Genomic DNA, 18028 nt, shown 5'->3' with positions numbered 1-18028 from the left:
CCTCGCCTCAGCCAGCCCTTATCTGATCACAGGGCTCCTTTATCTTAGTCCAGATCGTCGCCTCTCAGGCTCCCTTTTGGTCCCAGCACAACCGTGAGCCAAATATAACACCACGTCCTCCAGGGGGACGAGGGCCACTCTTCACTGTAATCACACGCCCGGCCCACCCCCAGTCTTCCTTGAGCCTATAGATTTAGAAAAGCTCTTTGATGTAATCGAATTGTTATGTGTATATATAAAGTATTACATGTATGTGTAAAACGTATGTGTGTGAAATATATGTGTCTTGTCTTTTTAAAAAGGATCAACAAAATATTTCGGCAGAATCAAATGAGTTGAGAAGCCAAAGAGATTGGTCATATTCTATTCAAAAGGGTGGTGGTTTCTTGAGTTTTAGTAGGTATCAACTACTTAAGAATTTTTTTTAAAGTAGGCTGCCCTGGTTTTAGAAATTTATATAATCCAAACTTTATAAAGTTTGGAAAGGAAAGCTGTACATAATGGAGTTTTATGCATGGTGGAAACGTGGTTTTCAGCTCTGTACAAGCCCCTACAGGTAGAACACTAGCTCTGCCCGCTTACTGTCAAACAAAATTTGTATTGTTTGTATGGTTAGGCCATTACAGGCAACAGTGGTAAGAAAAGCATCTAGTTGTGTGAGACCCCACAGGAGCCAGTTCTGGTGAAGGCACCTGGCTCTCCTCTCAAATGCTAATGAGCAGCCACTACGAAGCAGAGAAGGACTTTTCTGAACATTAAGTGTTTGCTGCTTAAAGAGAACTGGCTTGCATGATATCAGAGTTGGGGGAGCTAAAAAGTGGGCTAAGGTCACTCAAGAAAAAGGCTTCCCCACAGTTAACATCCGTGAAATCAGCCATGAAGTACACTCGATGGAGAGTCGTCTTGGAAACCGCCCTACCCCCATATCTGCTAGTAAGAGAATCCATGTACCTCGAACAGGTACTGACACCATAACTTTGAATGCATGGCACCAAGGCCCTCTGCCAGGGACCAGATTCACCCAGAGAAGAAAGGAGGCTCTTCATCCAATCTTCATAGAGTCCCTGCATTTCTGAGATGCTGCAGCTCATCTTGCCCATGCAGAGTCATTCCCCCAGAGGATACAGCAGAGCTTTTATGTGTTTTATCTTTGTGATCAATTTATGCAGTTTTAAAGTGGCATGTAACGAGTTTTCGGAATGGAACCCCAATACATAACATGGTACCTGGAAAGTGGTGGGTGCTTGCCTTGCAATGACTGGGGATGTAACCTTCATCCAGAAACTAACTGGGCAGAAAGCAGGGGTTCCTGCTTATACTGTGGAGTGTGAATAGGTTTTCCTCCTTTACTATGTATTGGGCTCAGAATCTGGGAGTGAAGATAACTAGAAAATGTTTTAGGAATCCCCACTTTATTATTATTTTTGGCCATGCCACACGGCTTGTGGGATCTTAGTTCCCCGACCAGGGACTGAACTCAGGCCCTTGGCAATGAAAGCGCAGAGTCCTAAGCACTGGACCACCAGGGAATTCCCTAGGAATCCCCACTTTAATCCTGCATCACCGCTAGTAAGTTCTGCTGTCCTGCAAGGTCACTAGAGCCCTCCCTGTCTAAGTTCCACCCTGACCCAGAGGGGGAGGTATGGGGCGTGCTTATTCTCATCCTCACATGCCCCATATAAGCCCAGCATCTTTGTTGTTCAGGCTACTTAGCTACCCTGAAGCATATAAATAGACCTACTCACCCACACACTATTTTATAGTGCATGTATTAAAAGGGGTTGTTTTCTCCATTACTACGAAGGACATTGCCAGCATGACTGATATTTGAAATAGGAATGATTCTTAAATTTAATAACTTATAGATAATTCCTTAGAACCAATCCTAGGAAGTTGAAGTTTATTAGACATGGGCCTCTAGTACTTTTATTTTCCTACTTAAACTTTAATACAAAAACTCTCCTTTAGAAGAACCACTGCAAACTCGTTTTTACGAGCTAGTGTTTCCATGATTCAAAATAAATGCCCCTACCTTGTTTATAATATTATGTACAATACTTTACATTACAATGTGCAGTTTCCAGTCTCCAAGTGCTACCTCACACTTTCAGGCCACAAGAGCCAGAGTCGCATGTACACCGAAAATCATTCTCTGGCACGTGGGGCTGAAACACACACCCTGCAGACGTCCATGGGAATGGACACCCTGCCGGCTGTCCCAAGTGGAGGGCACTTGCTGTTCACGGGTCCTGTGACCCATAATGGCCAAGAAAAGGAAATGAAGCCAAGACACAAAGGAATAAAGATCAGGGCTGGAAGTTAAACATGTAAGCTTGACAGATGCTTAAGAGGCCTGTGAGGAAATAGTTGAGGAAATACCAGAGGCAGCTAGGGGTCCTCTGACACCCCCACAGCCTGGAAACACTGACCAGGGAGCACTCTGGTGAGCTAGAAAAACCTACAGCTGGCGAGGCAAGTCAGAGCTTCTCGTGGCCCCCGATCCCTCACCTCAGTGACAGCCCCAATTCCAAGGGCAGACCTTCACACGCTGAACGGGAGGTGGTGATACCCACAGCAGCGCCCAGGTACGCTGGAGGTTACCTTACAAAACACTGGTTTTGGGATTTCCTTCTCAGCAAGGTTTACAAAGTTATATTAGAATCACTCCACTGTACTGTCTTTAAAACACAATTTAGGGCTTCCCTGGTGGTGCAGTGGTTAAGAATCTGCCTGCCAATGCAGAGGACATGGATTCGAGCCCTGGTCCGGGAAGATCCCACATGTCACGGAGCAACTAAGCCCGTGTGCCACAACTACTGAGCTCACGTGCACTACTGAAGCCCGCATGCGTAGAGCCCATGCTCCGCCACAAGAGAAGCCACCGCAATGAGAAGCCCATGCACCGCAATGAAGAGTAGCCCCCGCTCGCCGCAACTAGAGAAAGCCTGCGCACAGCAACGAAGACCCAATGCAGCGCCCCCCCAAAAAAAATAATAAAAAAAACACAATTTAAAATTTAACCTCTAAACTTTCCTCACCTGTAGTTTGAACAAGCAAAAATCCTCCACAGGAAAAGAGTGATTCAGCTAGATTATACTTCTGCTGCTCTCGATTTTTTTTTTTCCCCTTTTGGAAAAATCGTTTAAACAAAACCTTTTGATTTTACTTATTTGATATATCCAATGTCTTAAGGATGGAGCTATAGTTCTTTTTTTCTTCAACAAAAAAACCTTTCCTACCTACATTTAAATTCAGAACTTAAATTCAGACACCACAAGAATACTATTAATAAATATATAATATCCACAATGATGGATCACTTGTAACTGGGGCACAATAAAGATAAAGGCATTAGAGCTGTTATGCTAATGTACAACCTAAAACCATAACACCGGGCAGTGTTAAACCTGGGCAATAAAGTGTTGGCTGAAGTAAATCTTAGCACCCGAAGGCAATTTTAGAAGTTGTGTCTAAGACAGATTTTTTTAATGGCTCTTTGGCAACTCTCCCTGTGTCAATATAACTTTCCCGAGCAGCTATCTCTTGAGGTGCGTAACGGACCCAGCTGGGAGAAGCAAGACCTGGCTGAGGTCAAGCCTGGAGAGATAGGGCAGGACAGGCATGGTAGTTTATTGTACAATTGGTGAAGAAAGGAATCATTTTTTCTTGAAATCTGAAGATTACTTGCTCTAATCTCTACTAATAGCAAAAATCCTAATTTCCCCACCCTGTGGATCCAGGGAACTGGAGATTCCTGGGCATATGGGCCCCTTAAATCCTAGGTGGGTTTCCTGGTTGACAGACCACTCCGGACCTCTGTATCCTTATTTGTCAAGTATCTCTACAGTGGATAATTACCTTAATAGGAGGCTCTGGAATGCATTTTAAATTATTTTTGAGTTTTAGGGGCTTCCCGGGTGGTACAGTGGTTAAGAATCCACCTGCCAATGCAGGGGACGTGGGTTAGAACCCTAGTCTGGGAAGATCCCACACGCCGTGGAGCAACTAAGCCCGTGCGCCACAACTACTGAGCCTGTGCCCTAGAGCCCACGAGCCACAACTACTGAGCCCACGAGCCACAACTACTCAGCCCGTGAGCCACAACTGAAGCCTGCGTGCCTAGAGCCCGTGCTCCACAACAAGAGAAGCCACCGCAATAAGAAGCCTGTGCGCCACAAAGGAGAGTAGCCCCCGTTCAGCAACAAAAGACCCAACGCAGCCACAAATAATAAATAAATTAATTAATTTTAAAAAATTATTTTTGAGTTTTAAAACACTGGCTCCAGAAAATTAACTCATACGACCCTCCACCACGAACAAAACTCCTTCGATTTGGAAGTAAATATAATACAATTTAAAAAAATTTTTAATTTACAATCCCACTGAATTCAACAAAGTTAAAAAATTTTTTGGAAAAGATTTCTTTTCAAAAACCCAGCATCAAATGATTCTCTGCACTGCCTCAGATGAGGATTATGTTAGCACAAGGGGGATAATTCCATTTTAGACTCTTCCTTTCAAGGCAAATCTCCTTCACCAGGCAAGGCTGCCAGACCCACCTAGACGTGTCTGCATCCTGCCTCCACTCCTCGTTCCTTTTACCTGTACATCCAGGAACCAAATCTGCTGTAGACAGTTACTGAAATAACAAATAAATATATCCATGTATCTGTGTTTTATTTGAATGTGAATTCTACCATAGCCTTATACACAGATTCTCTAACATGGTTAACATGGATATTTTAAGATCACCTAAAACATTTTAGGAAATCATAGTAAGATTTTATCAGAACAGTTCATTAACATTAAAGGCAATCGATGGAGATTTCTGAGTTATTCTCAAAAATCATCAAAACAGGAACAACTTTGACATGAATAAGCCACTTTAAAAAATGAAATTTATCTTATTCAAACCAAGATAGAATGAATCTGCTTCTTACAGACTGAAATGGTTCTGTCCTAAAGGGTGAGTTTCAGGGTGACCACACAGTGCGAAGTGGGGACAGGAGTCCCTGCAGGCAAGAGGCCAAAGTCTGCATCTAGGTTTATGATTTTGCTTTTATTGTCTGCTGCTTTGCTGAGCCCAGAGTTCAGTGGGGTTCATAATTAATCAAGTTCAAAGGATTACCAACTTGAAACAAACAAAATAACCCACAGCTAAAGAACCCTTTCTTCTCCTACCTTTTTCTCCCAAAGCAATTAATTTTCTTTGACTTTCCCTCTGTTTTACACACCCTTCCAAAAATGGTATTTACGATCCACATTTAAACCCCCAAAGGCCAGCTAATGGAAATATGAGATTACTAAACAAAATTAACTCTCACCACATTAAAGTACACATGTAATAGAAAAATTGGTACTTCAAAACACAAATGGCAAAGGGAGTTGTTTCAAGTTAATGATCTCCAATTCAGGTCTTCAAATTGCAGCCCTTGAACTTCTGCGCCTGACTTTCTCAGAAATCTTCCCTTTCTAACAAATTAGAGAAAACAAAAAGGAAGAGAGTGCTTAATGATCACATGCTGAATTGATCCAGGAGAAGCACACCATATCTGCAACTTACTTTGAAATGCATAAAAAAATAACAGGGTGTCTCGGATGGAGCAAGGGATGGATGGATAGATTATGTGGGTGATAAAGCAGTCAAAGTAAAATGCTAGTTTGCAGGCTGGAGCTGGTGGGTGTTGCCTGTATACTTCTTTCAACTCTTCTGAGCACTTGAAGATATAAGGAGAAAGAGAAAATTTATAGTGCTCGATTCTAAATGGAGATCAACACTAAACCTAGAAGATGCTGACAAAGGTACTGAAAAGCCTGGTTACTTCTCCTCACGTGATCCAGGACACATTTTCCATTTTTTAACCTGTCACCTACCACCCTCCACTCCAAAGCAAACCACAGTCAAAAGGTTAGGAAACTACTTTATCAACCTATGTTAATACCAAATTCTAAAGCTATAAAATCTTTTACAAGCCAGTCTTTAATAAGACCTGTTCTCAAAAGGAGGTGATAATTTCGCCCACAGGGAGGAAAGTCAGCATGTCCTGTTAGCAACAGGTTGACTGGATTATGATCCACTGGACACGGACACCCTTTCAGGAGGCAAGAATTACCAATTCATTTAATTCCTTTTCTTCTAGGATTCTGCCACCTCCCTCATCAGAGATGAAAAGCTTAACAAATAAAGCACACGTGAAGCATCTGGTCTCCCTGAAGAATTCTGGACCTCTTCCTTTCCCAGGTAGAGACTAGAATAGAGGTAGGCCTGCACGGAGAGCTTAGGCCTTCAATTATCACTAGTGAAGAGCCACACAAGTTAGTTACTCACTTTTTAAGCTAGAAAAAATTGTAGAAACTATCTACTCCAGACCCCTCACTCAGATGGAAGAATTAAAATCCAGACTGGAGGGCTTCCCTAGTGGTGCAGTGGTTGAGAATCTACCTGCTAATGCATGGGACACAGGTTCGAGCCCTGGTCTGGGAGGATCCCACATGCCGCAGAGCAACTAGGCCCATGAGCCACAACTACTGAGCCTGCGCTCCACAACAAGGGAGGCCGCGATAGTGAGAGGCCCGCGCACCGTGACGAAGAGCGGCCCGCGCTTGCCACAACTAGAGAAAGCCCTCGCACAGAAACGAAGACCCAACACAGCAAAAATAAATTAATTAATTAATAAACTCCTACCCCCAACATCTTCTTAAAAAAAAAAAAATCCAGACTGGAGAAGGGACATGTTCAAGGCCACTAGCATTAAGGACAGATAAAGAACTAAGATCCAATCTCCAAACAACTCTCCCAGACTCCCCACACTTTGTTTTAAAGGGGTCCAGAATTGTGGCTAAGGTCTCATATCTCAGCTAGGTCATCCAGAGGATATGAGAGGTTATTCTCATGGGTCTCTTAAAATGTACTGGATGGACAACTGATCATCAAAGGAATCAAAGAGCAAGTATCACTAACGTAGCTGCGTGCAAAAATGGCAGAGCTGGGCATGGGGCTGGGAAGTCCTCCTCAGTTTGGCAAAGTTTCACACCAATGGAGGCAAATCCTCATTTTTGGATCCACAGGGTGTAGCTAGTGCCCTACATCAGCAGACTTGACCTCTGTGGCACAACTCCTTTTCACTCCTGGCTGAGACACCCCAGACCCACTGAGCCCCAGTTTGTTCATGTATAAAATGAGGGAGGGGGCCCAATGACCTTTGAGGTCCCTTTTCAACTTTGGCCTCTTTATAACTTTGTGTTAAAAAAACTCACATGGCCGTAAAGTCACGCCAGAGGACTTAGCAAATATTCTACAAAAGCGTATCAGAAAACTTTCAGCAGTGAAATGCAACCGAAAACATCTTTTCGAATTGAAGAAAAACTCTGAAACCACAAAGACCCGAAACCACAACAAACTAACAGATAGGCTCCCTCAGTGCAAGTGGTATTATGCAATTATAAAGCTCCCAGGAGCAAAGCTGGGCTATCAAAGTACTATGAAAAAGCAAGAAAATGATGAAAATTGCGTTTTAATAAGTTCCTTTGAAAAAAATAGGTACAACCTAGCCATCCAGCTGGGATTACACATCCACAAATGCGAGATTCTCCTTAGCCACAACGGAAGAAAATCGCCAAGACATACTTATGGAGCAAATTCAAGCAAAAAAGAGAAGAGAAATTGTCTCTTTTCTCCCAAACAGTTCATCCTATAAGCTTTATCATTTGACTCAAGACAGCCACTCCAGTACCAATCTTTACTACTTTCAGAGAGAAAATGTTAAGAGAAAGTAATGAAGCAATTGCTTAACTTAAAAATGGGGAGAGACATTTACTTGTAGGCCTTTGATAAAGCAGCTCTGTGTACTTCAGATTCCCATTGGGTCCAGGCTGCTTCAATGTCACAAATGAGCTCTGGTCAAAGTTCTCTTGTCGGGGCTTCCCTGGTGGCGCAGTGGTTGAGAATCTGCCTGCTAATGCAGGGGACACGGGTTCGTGCCCTGGTCTGGGAGGATCCCACATGCCGCGGAGCAACTAGGCCCATGAGCCACAACTACTGAGCCTGCGCGTCTGGAGCCTGTGCTCCGCAACAAGAGAGGCCGCGATAGTGAGAGGCCCGCGCACCGCGATGAAGAGTGGCCCCCGCTCGCTGCAACTAGAGGAAGCCCGCGTGCAGAAACGAAGACCCAACACAGCAAAAATTAATTAATTAATTAATAAACTCCTACCCCAAACATCTTTAAAAAAAAAAGTTTTCTTGTAAATCAGTTGTTTGAAACGAGAACATGATTTCCCCACAGAACAACCTAAAATGGTGAGCAGTAGGATTCCCAATTCGGTCCATGGAAGCCTAATCAATTCCTAAAATACCTGAATCACAGGCCTATTCCCAAATGGTTTTGACTGCCCGCTGACGATCTCCTTAACAGAAGCCTGTTTCCCTCCTCTGGTGGAACAGCCAGTTCCACTCGGCTCTGGCTGGGTTTTGCCACGAGTTTTCCTCCCTGGGTGTGGGGTGCAGGAGAAAGGGCAAGCAAGGAGAAGCTCTTAAACTCCCCATTTAGGCTGCATTTTGGGTCCCTGGAATTTGGCACTACTGGATCTTGAAGAGGGCAGAAAAGAGCCAGCCTGACGATCGCCTGCTAATAAGGCTAAGAAATCTTTACATCTATGCAAGCAAGCAGACAAACCAAACAGTAAGCACGTAAGGCACCCAAACTCACAATGACTGGTTTAAATGCAGTGTGACAATGGTACCAGTACCAGTGCTTTAGGAATGCCAAACAAGCGTCCCTGGGGAAACTGTTCTTTTCTTTTAAATAAATTTATTTATTTATTTTATTTTTGGCTGCGTTGGGTCTTTGTTGCTGCACACGGGCTTTCTCTCTAGTTGCGGCGAGCGGGGGCTACTCTTCGTTGCAGTGCACGGGCTTCTCACTGCGGTGGCTTCTCCTGTTGCGGAGCATGGGCTCTAGGTGCGTAGGCTTCAGTAGCTGCAGTACACGGGCTCAGTAGTTGTGGCTCGCGGGCCCTAGAGCGCAGGCTCAATAGTTGTGGCGCACGGCTTAGTTGTTCTGCAGCATGCGGGATCTTCCCAGACCAGGGATCGAACCCGTGTCCCCTGAATTGGCAGGCGGATTCTTAACCACTGCGCCACCAGGGAAACCTGTTCTTTTCTTTCATGATAGCAATGACTGCTGGTGAGCAGTTAGAAAGGCAGCCACAAGGCAAGGCTCACAGGATCAACACGCAGCAGCGACTCGACTAGTTCTTGATTTATACATAGAGGGACATGATTTGACCTACGAGGGCAATTTCCTTCTGAGATACTACAAAACAGAGCCATCCTCTTCGTACACGTGCTTCCATTCAGTTTCTTTCCTGCCATAAAAGAACAGGGGGGTAAGGAAAATGTGTAGAGGCCAACTAGCTACCAAGCTGGCTCACAGTTTCACACCATCTTCTTAAAATGTTGTTTCATTTGTAGGAGGGTATTCTAGTTTGATCTCAGAAAGAACTTCCAAGGAACATGAGAGATAATTAGGATGACTAATAGCCATTTGATTTAAAGACTCATGATCTTCACAGATAATTGAGAGCCTCGGAGGCTAATAAGCTGCTGAATATGGGCTTTCCTGGCTATCACCAACATGCTTGCTCCAGGGAGCCCAACCAAGCTTTTGGTCATGCATTCAGCGGTAGCTAAAGACCATACTGCCTGAGGCAAGTCAATCCAGCAGCCAGGGCCAACTTCTACCAGCGAGCTTTACAGGCAAGGTGGCAGTCTGTGTGGCCCAACAGATGCAATTACACTACCATGAAGCCATGCTGTGGCTGCAGGCTGCCATCTAGTATCAGGAAGAAAGGATGAAAGGGCTTCTGTCTTAATGCCTGATCAAGAGGAACTACTCACAGCCCAGCTCACTCACCAGTGTGCTTCAGCAGCCTCTGAGGACTAAGCCCACCCCTAGGGAAGTCACAATCCCTGAAGGAAGCAACCTGGACTGAAAATTGCTCCATACCCAGCAAATTCCCACAGTGAGAAACTCGGTATGTGAAAGCTCTTGTGTAAACTGAAAAGGCTAGATAAACACAGAGTGATTTGACATGATGGCACTTTTTCTTGTGCGTTTGCATATAGGGAATTAACCCTCACATTTACTGAAGGTCAACTCCTATTTCAAAAGGCAATTAATTTCACATCCACGTTCACTGAAGTATTTACTCACAACAGCCAAGAGGTGGAAATTACCTAAATGTCCATCAGGGGATAATGAATAAGGAAAATACATACAGCAGAATATTTTCAGCTTTAAGAAAAGGAAGAAATCCTGTCATATGTTACAACATGGATGAACTTTAAGGACATTATGCTAAGTGAAATAAGCCAGTTCAAAAAGACAAACACTGCATGATTCCACTTTTAAATTCCATTATCTAAAGTAGTCAGACTTGGGGCTTCCCTGGTGGCACAGTGGTTGGGGGTCCACCTGCCATTGCAGGGGACGCGGGTTCGTGCCCCAGTCCGGGAGGATGCCGCATGCCGCGGAGCGGCTGGGCCCGTGAGCCATGGTCGCTGAGCCTGCGCGTCCAGAGCCTGTGCTCCACAACGGGAGAGGCCATGGCGGTGGGAGGCCCGCGTACCGCAAAAAAAAAAAAAAAAAGAAAAAAAAAAGTAGTCAAACTCATAGAAACAGAAAGTAGAATGGTGTTGTGAAGAGCTGGGGTAGGGGGATATGGGAGTTGTTTAATGGGTATAGTTCCAGTTTTTCAAGATGAAAAGGTTTCATAGATGTGCTGTACAATAACGTACATGTAGCTAACACTAATACACTGGACACTTAAAAATGGTTAAGATGGTAAACTTTATGCTATGTTTTTTGCCACACACACACAACGTCAAGTAATTTGAGAAATAAAAAGGGGCCACTTGAAATAGGTATACTCAAGAAGGACCCAAAAAAAAAAAAAAAAAAAAAGAAAAAAAAAAGTAGTCAAACTCATAGAAACAGAAAGTAGAATGGTGTTGTGAAGAGCTGGGGTAGGGGGATATGGGAGTTGTTTAATGGGTATAGTTCCAGTTTTTCAAGATGAAAAGGTTTCATAGATGTGCTGTACAATAACGTACATGTAGCTAACACTAATACACTGGACACTTAAAAATGGTTAAGATGGTAAACTTTATGCTATGTTTTTTGCCACACACACACAACGTCAAGTAATTTGAGAAATAAAAAGGGGCCACTTGAAATAGGTATACTCAAGAAGGACCCCAAATTCATAAATTTGGGACTTTGGCTAAAGAACATTTCTATTGTCCTTAGGTAAACATTAGCTCTACTTTAAAAAGCCCACAACTCCTCTAATGATGAATGTAGCAAATGTCCATTGTGCAAACTACATACATTATAACCACGCTTTGATTTAAGAAATATTCTTCTATACTGTGAGGAATGATTAACAAACTGCAAGACCTTCTCACGGTAACTATAAAAGATTCTGTCACTTATCACTAATACAGTTATAAGCGACAGAATCTCTAAAAATATTTATTTATTTATTTATTTATTAACATATTTATTGGGGTATACTTGCTTTACAATGGTGTTAGTTTCTGCTTTATAACAATGTGAATCAGTTATACATATACATATGTCCCCATATCTCTTCCCTCTTAAAAATATTTTTTATGATTAGTATCTTTTTATTTCTTCTATACCAGCCTCAGTTTTTAAAATTATTTAAAACACACACACACACACACACACACACACACACACTCACTCACTCACAAGGATTTTCTAATGGTTCCATTTCTTCAACACGGGGGCTAGCGATGTTTTTTTATTTTTTTTAGTATTTTTCAAAGCAGAAAAAGGGGCTGTTTTCTTTTTCTTTGGAACGAGCTCCTGCCAGATTTTGCACACTGCAGTTCTTTGGCAATGTGATGAGAACACATGCCCACCCACAGACACTAATTCTGCTCCTCACTCTTCCCAAGCAGCCTCTATGACACATGCTGTCTATACTCCATTTGATGGAATTCAAGAGGCCCAGTCAAACAGCAGGCCCCGCGGGGCCAGAGCAATGGCAAGCAACCCATCTCTTCCACTGGATGGGCACAAGGAATGAGTGTTTAAAAGAAAACCACAAAAAAGCCAAACCCAACTTGTACGTCCCCAATCTGAAAATCTTTACAACTCTATGAATTAACACTGAAAATGAAAAGTCATCTCTTGGGCTGAAATCTGGAAAGAGATCGTATCTGGCTGTGGTTCCTTGCACAGAGCTCTGTGAAGACAGTGCATCAAACTCCCCGAGCTGCACTCAAGAGGGTGCTCAAGGAAGGCAGCCTGTCCTGCAAGCCAGCAGCTTTCTAAGAGGGCTGAAGTACCACCCTGGCACCAAGGCATTTGCTTGCTCTTTGGTGATTATCAGTCATGAAGAAATGCTGGTGATTAAGAATCCAACTATGTATGGGCGTGGCTTCCATTAACTGTCCCTCATCTGTCCTAAGACAATCTGGGCATAGATGACAGTGCAAACAGGTTGTCAGCAAACTTATACCTGGAAGAATGCTCAGGACTAATAAGAGTCCATACTGGTTTGATAAGAGAGTGGTCATTCACCCCATTCACATGTCCTTAAGAGTGGGGGTTGATGCCCTAAGACTGTTATGTACCTGTCTCTGGCTTTTCTGAGCCACATGAGAAAGTTGATATTCCCAGATAACGATGTAAGATTTACCTATAAGTGCTATTAATCCCACCCACTGTGTAGGCAGAGTGGCCAAAAACCCCGGACGTGGGGAGGACAGTGTAACAGCAGAACAGTGGGCAAAGGACAACAGGCAACGGACAGGTACAGCTCTCCCCCGGGGGCTACAGTTACAACCATGCATCCATAAATCATCCATCAAGTACAGAAGAACAGACTGCAAACTCACTGAACAGGTCTCTCTAAATACAAATAAGTATTTTTAAATGTTGATAGATAACGTATAGTATTTTGAAAGGATTACTGAATTCATTATAGCTTTGAGTCATTAGAATATAATTTTAGCCGATGCTAAAAAGGGGAGGGGTCTTCAAAACTCAAAGATTGACAAAGACTGTCCTTGGTGTTTACTAATCTGTGCCACTAAAATATCCAGGACGCCCTAAGCTTTCAGAATTCATCCTCCCTGACTGCCACTCCCCGCAAGGAGGAAGGGGAAAAAAATCCTTTGTCCCAGGTTGTCGGCCTACTTGGCTCAGAAGACATGGCCACTGAAACTATCAAATGAATTTTTGAATACGGCAGTTCTTTCTTTGATATGAGAGCCATCCAAGAAATGATAGATTCTGAAGAACCAGAAGGGAAGAGCTAAAAGTTGCTTCTACAAAGAACAATCAGTGGCTCCAGCTAATCCATGAACGAAAAACCCAGGAGGAAACTATTGCCTATACATAACGATGGATCCCCACTGAAGAGGGAATGAAAGCAAGGACAGGGCTGGGCCTGGATCACAGCATTTTAAAATTTGACACTACCCAGCACAGAGCTCTGAACAACGGCAGCATCTCACTCAATATCTATCAATCACTTCCAAGTTGAATGATGGGAGGCCCACAGTACCAACTGCGCTCTGTATCCCCTCTCCCTCAAAAGGAAAAGAATCTGAAAACCACGTGGTCACTCTGGACTGAGGCTCTTGGGGCTTAACATCCAAGGGGCTCCCAAAGGCTGCCACAACCCCAGGGGTGACTACAGAGATCGATATGCCCTGAGGGTGAAAAGTAACCAAAGCCGAAAGAAATCACACTGCCCTGGAATAATGCGGACAGGACCTGAGTTAGTCTCAACCGCACCAATCACAGGAGACCAAGGCCTTTTCACAGACATAGAAAAACACCAATAAATCAAGAACTTTAAATGAAATGTTTTTATATACCTGCCTGTAATACTTTCTGTAGGCCTCAAGGAAAAAAAGATATCAAATCCTAAGATTTTAGGGGTAAGACAGGAATAAAGACACAGACCTACTAGAGAATGGACTTGATGATATGGGGAGGGGGAAGGGTAAACTGTGACAAAGCGAGAGAGAGGCATGGACATATATACACTACCAAACGTAAGGTAGATAGCTAGTGGGAAGCAGCCACATAGCACAGGGAGATCAGCTCGGTGCTTTGTGACCACCAAGAGGGGTGTGGGAGGGAGGGAGACGCAAGAGGGAGGAGATATGGGGACATATGTATATGTATAGCTGATTCACTTTGTTATACAGCAGAAACTAACACACCATTGTAAAGCGATTACACTCCAATAAAGATGTAAAAAAAATAAGAAATAAAAAAAAGATGTTTAAAAAAAAACCTCAGATTTTAGCGAAATCAGGGCAAATTAGCTCATCTCCCCTTAATTCACATTATTTTTCTGATGACTTTTGACAAAATGAGCCCTGAGCTGAGTGTGGCATCCACCAAAGCTCCAAGAGACCCCTGTTCATTGTAAGATGGCAAAATTCAGGCTTTAATTCAATCTACATTTCCAAAGTAGCTTTTCTTCCGTGACTTAAAAAAAAAAAAATGTTAATGAGAAGCAACGAAGAGGACTCTCACTTTGAATCTGAACTATTTTTTTAATATCGCCAAGTGCTATTATTAAATATTCACTATATATGCGTGTGTACACACACACATATAAAAATAAGCAGTACAGATGTGGGCAGGAAAATTCTTAGCAAAACTCCCACATATTTCAAATACTGTTCTTTCACATTATTGCCCTCTACCATAATTAGCATGTTACAGCCTAACAGGTGGCTTTCATTTATAGAATGCAAAATTAATGAAATTTGGAGATGGTCCTGTCTCCAAAAACAAATTGGCCATTCTAAAAATAGTGTACCCCTTAATCTACAAAACAAACAGAAACACACCAAACAAACTCATTTCTTGCTGGCTCACCATATCATCCGAACTGCTGAATGCATTTTAATAAGTAAATTTAATACATTTACTGACAGTTTAGAATACACATACCTCAAGGAAAACAAGTCATTATTATGGGCTTTACAAGAAAGGGGAAGAGGAAAAAAAGACTGCCTGTTTTTCCAGCTTGGTAACCTCAGATCTGTTTAATGCTCTCTGAGTGATAACAAAATTTACCACCACAGACAGGGCTGCTCCACAAATGCTAAATCTTAGGCAAATTTGTGGGCAATTGTGTTACAGGTCCTGACCCAGCCATTTTGGACAGACAGACCAGAAAAGCATAAATAGCACTGCTATAAACTAACTATAGCATCTGTCCCTAACAAGTAGGATACAAAAAGTATTTTTAAAAAACATGAGGGGACGCTGAATGGACTGTCAACACTTGGAGGAATGTTTAATACACTCAAATAAACAAGATATGTGCCTTAACTAGCCAGGCATTGTTTAAATTTAGTGAGTGAAGAGAGGGTCAGACAGGCGACACAGCCTCCCAATTATGCAGAACAATCCTTCAGATCATGTGAAAGCTATAATTAAATGTTGTTACCAAATCTCCACCACCCTTTCTCCCACCTAGAAAAAAGTTAATGCATGAATTCAGTATGAGCAAATTATGATTTGCAAAAAAATATTCACTTAGTAGGGGAATAAAGCTTTCTGGCATTAAGTCATCCATCTTGGAGGGGTAGGAAAAAGCACAATATTGAAAAAAAAACCAACATAATAAATAAAATAGTTACCATTAGACCACCTCCTTAGTTCATCTCTGCTTATTCATTTTTTTTTAAGTTTTAAGCTATCCCACTCCCCCCAAAAAGGTATACCACCTCTGCTGTTTCCTAGGCAGCATCTTTTAAACTCAGGGCTTAATAAAAGGGATGGGTTAACACCACTTCTATCTGAACAGCTAAGGAGAAATCTGTTTCCAGAAAGGAACATGAGTGGACAAGAGCTCTGTGTCAATCAAAAGACCAGTGGTTACCTATCTGTCCTCGCACGTGGGTGCACACATACACACACACGCGCTTCAGTTCTGCACAATTAGAATAATCTTTTCCCCTCCGTTAAGAAATGTTCAAAGCAAACACCAGAAAGGTTAGGCAGAGGAGAACCACAAGAAAATGAAGTTCATATAAACAGTAAGCACATACCTGGCGGGCGATGCCATTTCCTCTACATTGTAGAGCCCAAGTGCTGGGTATTAGCATTATTACTACTATAGAGCTTCCGAGAAAAATGGATCGGCTCTTTGCGGACCTGAGAGCCAGCTGGCTGCTTGAGAAGTGGTTTCCCCCATATATGATTCAGTCTCCTTGACAAATATACTGCATCGCACTGGATGAGTCATCTGAGGGTTAGTCCGCATTTTATAGGCCTGTTGTGTCATTACTCACATTCAACATCCTGCTTCTCAAAAGTGGAAGCTGGAAGTCTGACAGCTGACAGATGCTTTTTCCAATTAAAATGTTGTTTAAAAAAAATTCCTGTAAGTTATGATGATCAGTCATTGATGATACTGTGAAATGCACAGGGAGCAAATGGCACGGCTCAATACCCCAGATTACAGTCTATACAACCACAAGTTGTTTACCCACCCCCATCTCCAAATAATTTTGTTCAGAGTTGAGAGCAAGGACCCTCCCTCCTCTTTTAAACTATCAGTGAAATCAGCATGTTGGTTCTTATGTTGTAAGGTTACCTAGTTGCAGGAGCTTTGTTTAAAAAAAAAAAAAATACACATCAAAATTTTGTCCCTGGAATAATTCTGTTAGGTGGGATAGTGGCATTGGGTTTATAAAATGTCTACTTTTAAGAAAAAGTATGCTAGGGATGAAATGCTATAATATCTGGGATTTGTTATGAAATATTTTTGCCCCAAAAAGGGGAAGTTTAAAGAAATGTGACAAAATCTTGATAACTGTTGCATCTGTGCAGTGAGTATATGGGAACTGGCTATATTATTCCCTCTTCGTTGGAGTAGCTTCAACAGTTTTCACAACAAAATATTTTTAAAAATTAAAAAAAAAAATTCAGTCCTATGGGCTAATCGTACCGACACAAGGCAATTTTCTAGTTAGGTGAGAACTCACCATACGTGTGAATGGGGGCATCATTCACACAGGGCAACCAAGCGGCCCTGGGGGTGTGGGGGAGTGCCAGCTGGAAGGTACGATACACGTGTCCTGAGGCCACCATGAGGGTGCACCCACCCCCTGGACCAATCAATGCCTGGTGCCCTCTCCTTCCAAGACTGTCTGGTGGTTGTTCCACAGGCTTTCTTTGAGGACTTCACTCGTGAGCTCAATGTTGACATTACGAGGGATGGGTGACTCTTTCCAGCTTCCTTATATGGTTTTGGAAAGGTTCCATGAGAGAGTATACAAGTCCCATCCAAGTCCTCTCACACCAACAAACCTCACCGGGAGGTGGCAGGGCGTTTGCACGACTCGCTTTATGCTCAAATTGGATTAAACCACCTGAAGGAGGAAGGCAGCTTTGATTTTATGGCCAAGAGAAACCCCATATATGGAAGCTCCAATGTATGTTAAAGGAAATCACTGTTGAAACTAGATGTTTAAAAAGCCATCTGTGTCGGTAGGTACGTTCTCCAAGTGTGACAAGTCATCACAGGGCACTGGAAATACAGAGGTCCTATGAAAGCCTAAGGCCTCAGGACTGCTCCCTTTAGGGCTGACACGGAAGGAGAGGAGGAAGTGTCAGGTCGAGACTCCCACCTCAGCCCCCAGCCAATCAGCCTCAAAGGACTGGGCCAAGAGGGCTGCAAACTGCCTGCAAACAGCTGTGATGTCCTCACACCACATCAAGTGACCCTCACGAATCCAGACTGTTCAGGACTGTGTGGGCCGGAACTGAAGCCTTCCTTGGTTTTGACAGATTCTTTCCTCAATCGGACTGTAAGCTACAGGCTTATCAAAATGTCCCCTTGAAATTTAAAAATAACCTTCCACACACTTGCAAAGTATAACTGACCTTAATGCAACAGGTAGAAATGGGAGGAATTAATGAACTTCTAGCCTAATTTGAGTTTCTGTATTTAAGAAATA

General features: G+C 42.9%; 1 protein-coding gene across 1 annotated transcript in view; it reads right to left on the bottom strand.

Annotated features, from left to right (window-relative positions):
- The window catches only part of SPRED2 (sprouty related EVH1 domain containing 2), a 52757-nt gene extending 36582 nt beyond the window's left edge, over positions 1-16175 (bottom strand). Inside the window, exon 1 of the mRNA XM_007464101.1 lies at positions 16115-16175. Coding sequence (XP_007464163.1) covers positions 16115-16131 — 17 coding nt within the window. The 5' untranslated portion in view covers positions 16132-16175. The remainder of the gene's footprint in view (positions 1-16114) is intronic.
- Positions 16176-18028: the final 1853 nt, after the last annotated feature.

The sequence above is a fragment of the Lipotes vexillifer genome, unplaced genomic scaffold (genome assembly GCF_000442215.2).
Source record: "Lipotes vexillifer unplaced genomic scaffold, Lipotes_vexillifer_v1.1 scaffold311, whole genome shotgun sequence".
In the NCBI taxonomy this organism is placed as follows: Eukaryota; Metazoa; Chordata; class Mammalia; order Artiodactyla; family Lipotidae; genus Lipotes; species Lipotes vexillifer.
Note: the sequence above shows the minus strand (reverse complement) of the source record. Positions and strands in the feature narration are given on the sequence as shown.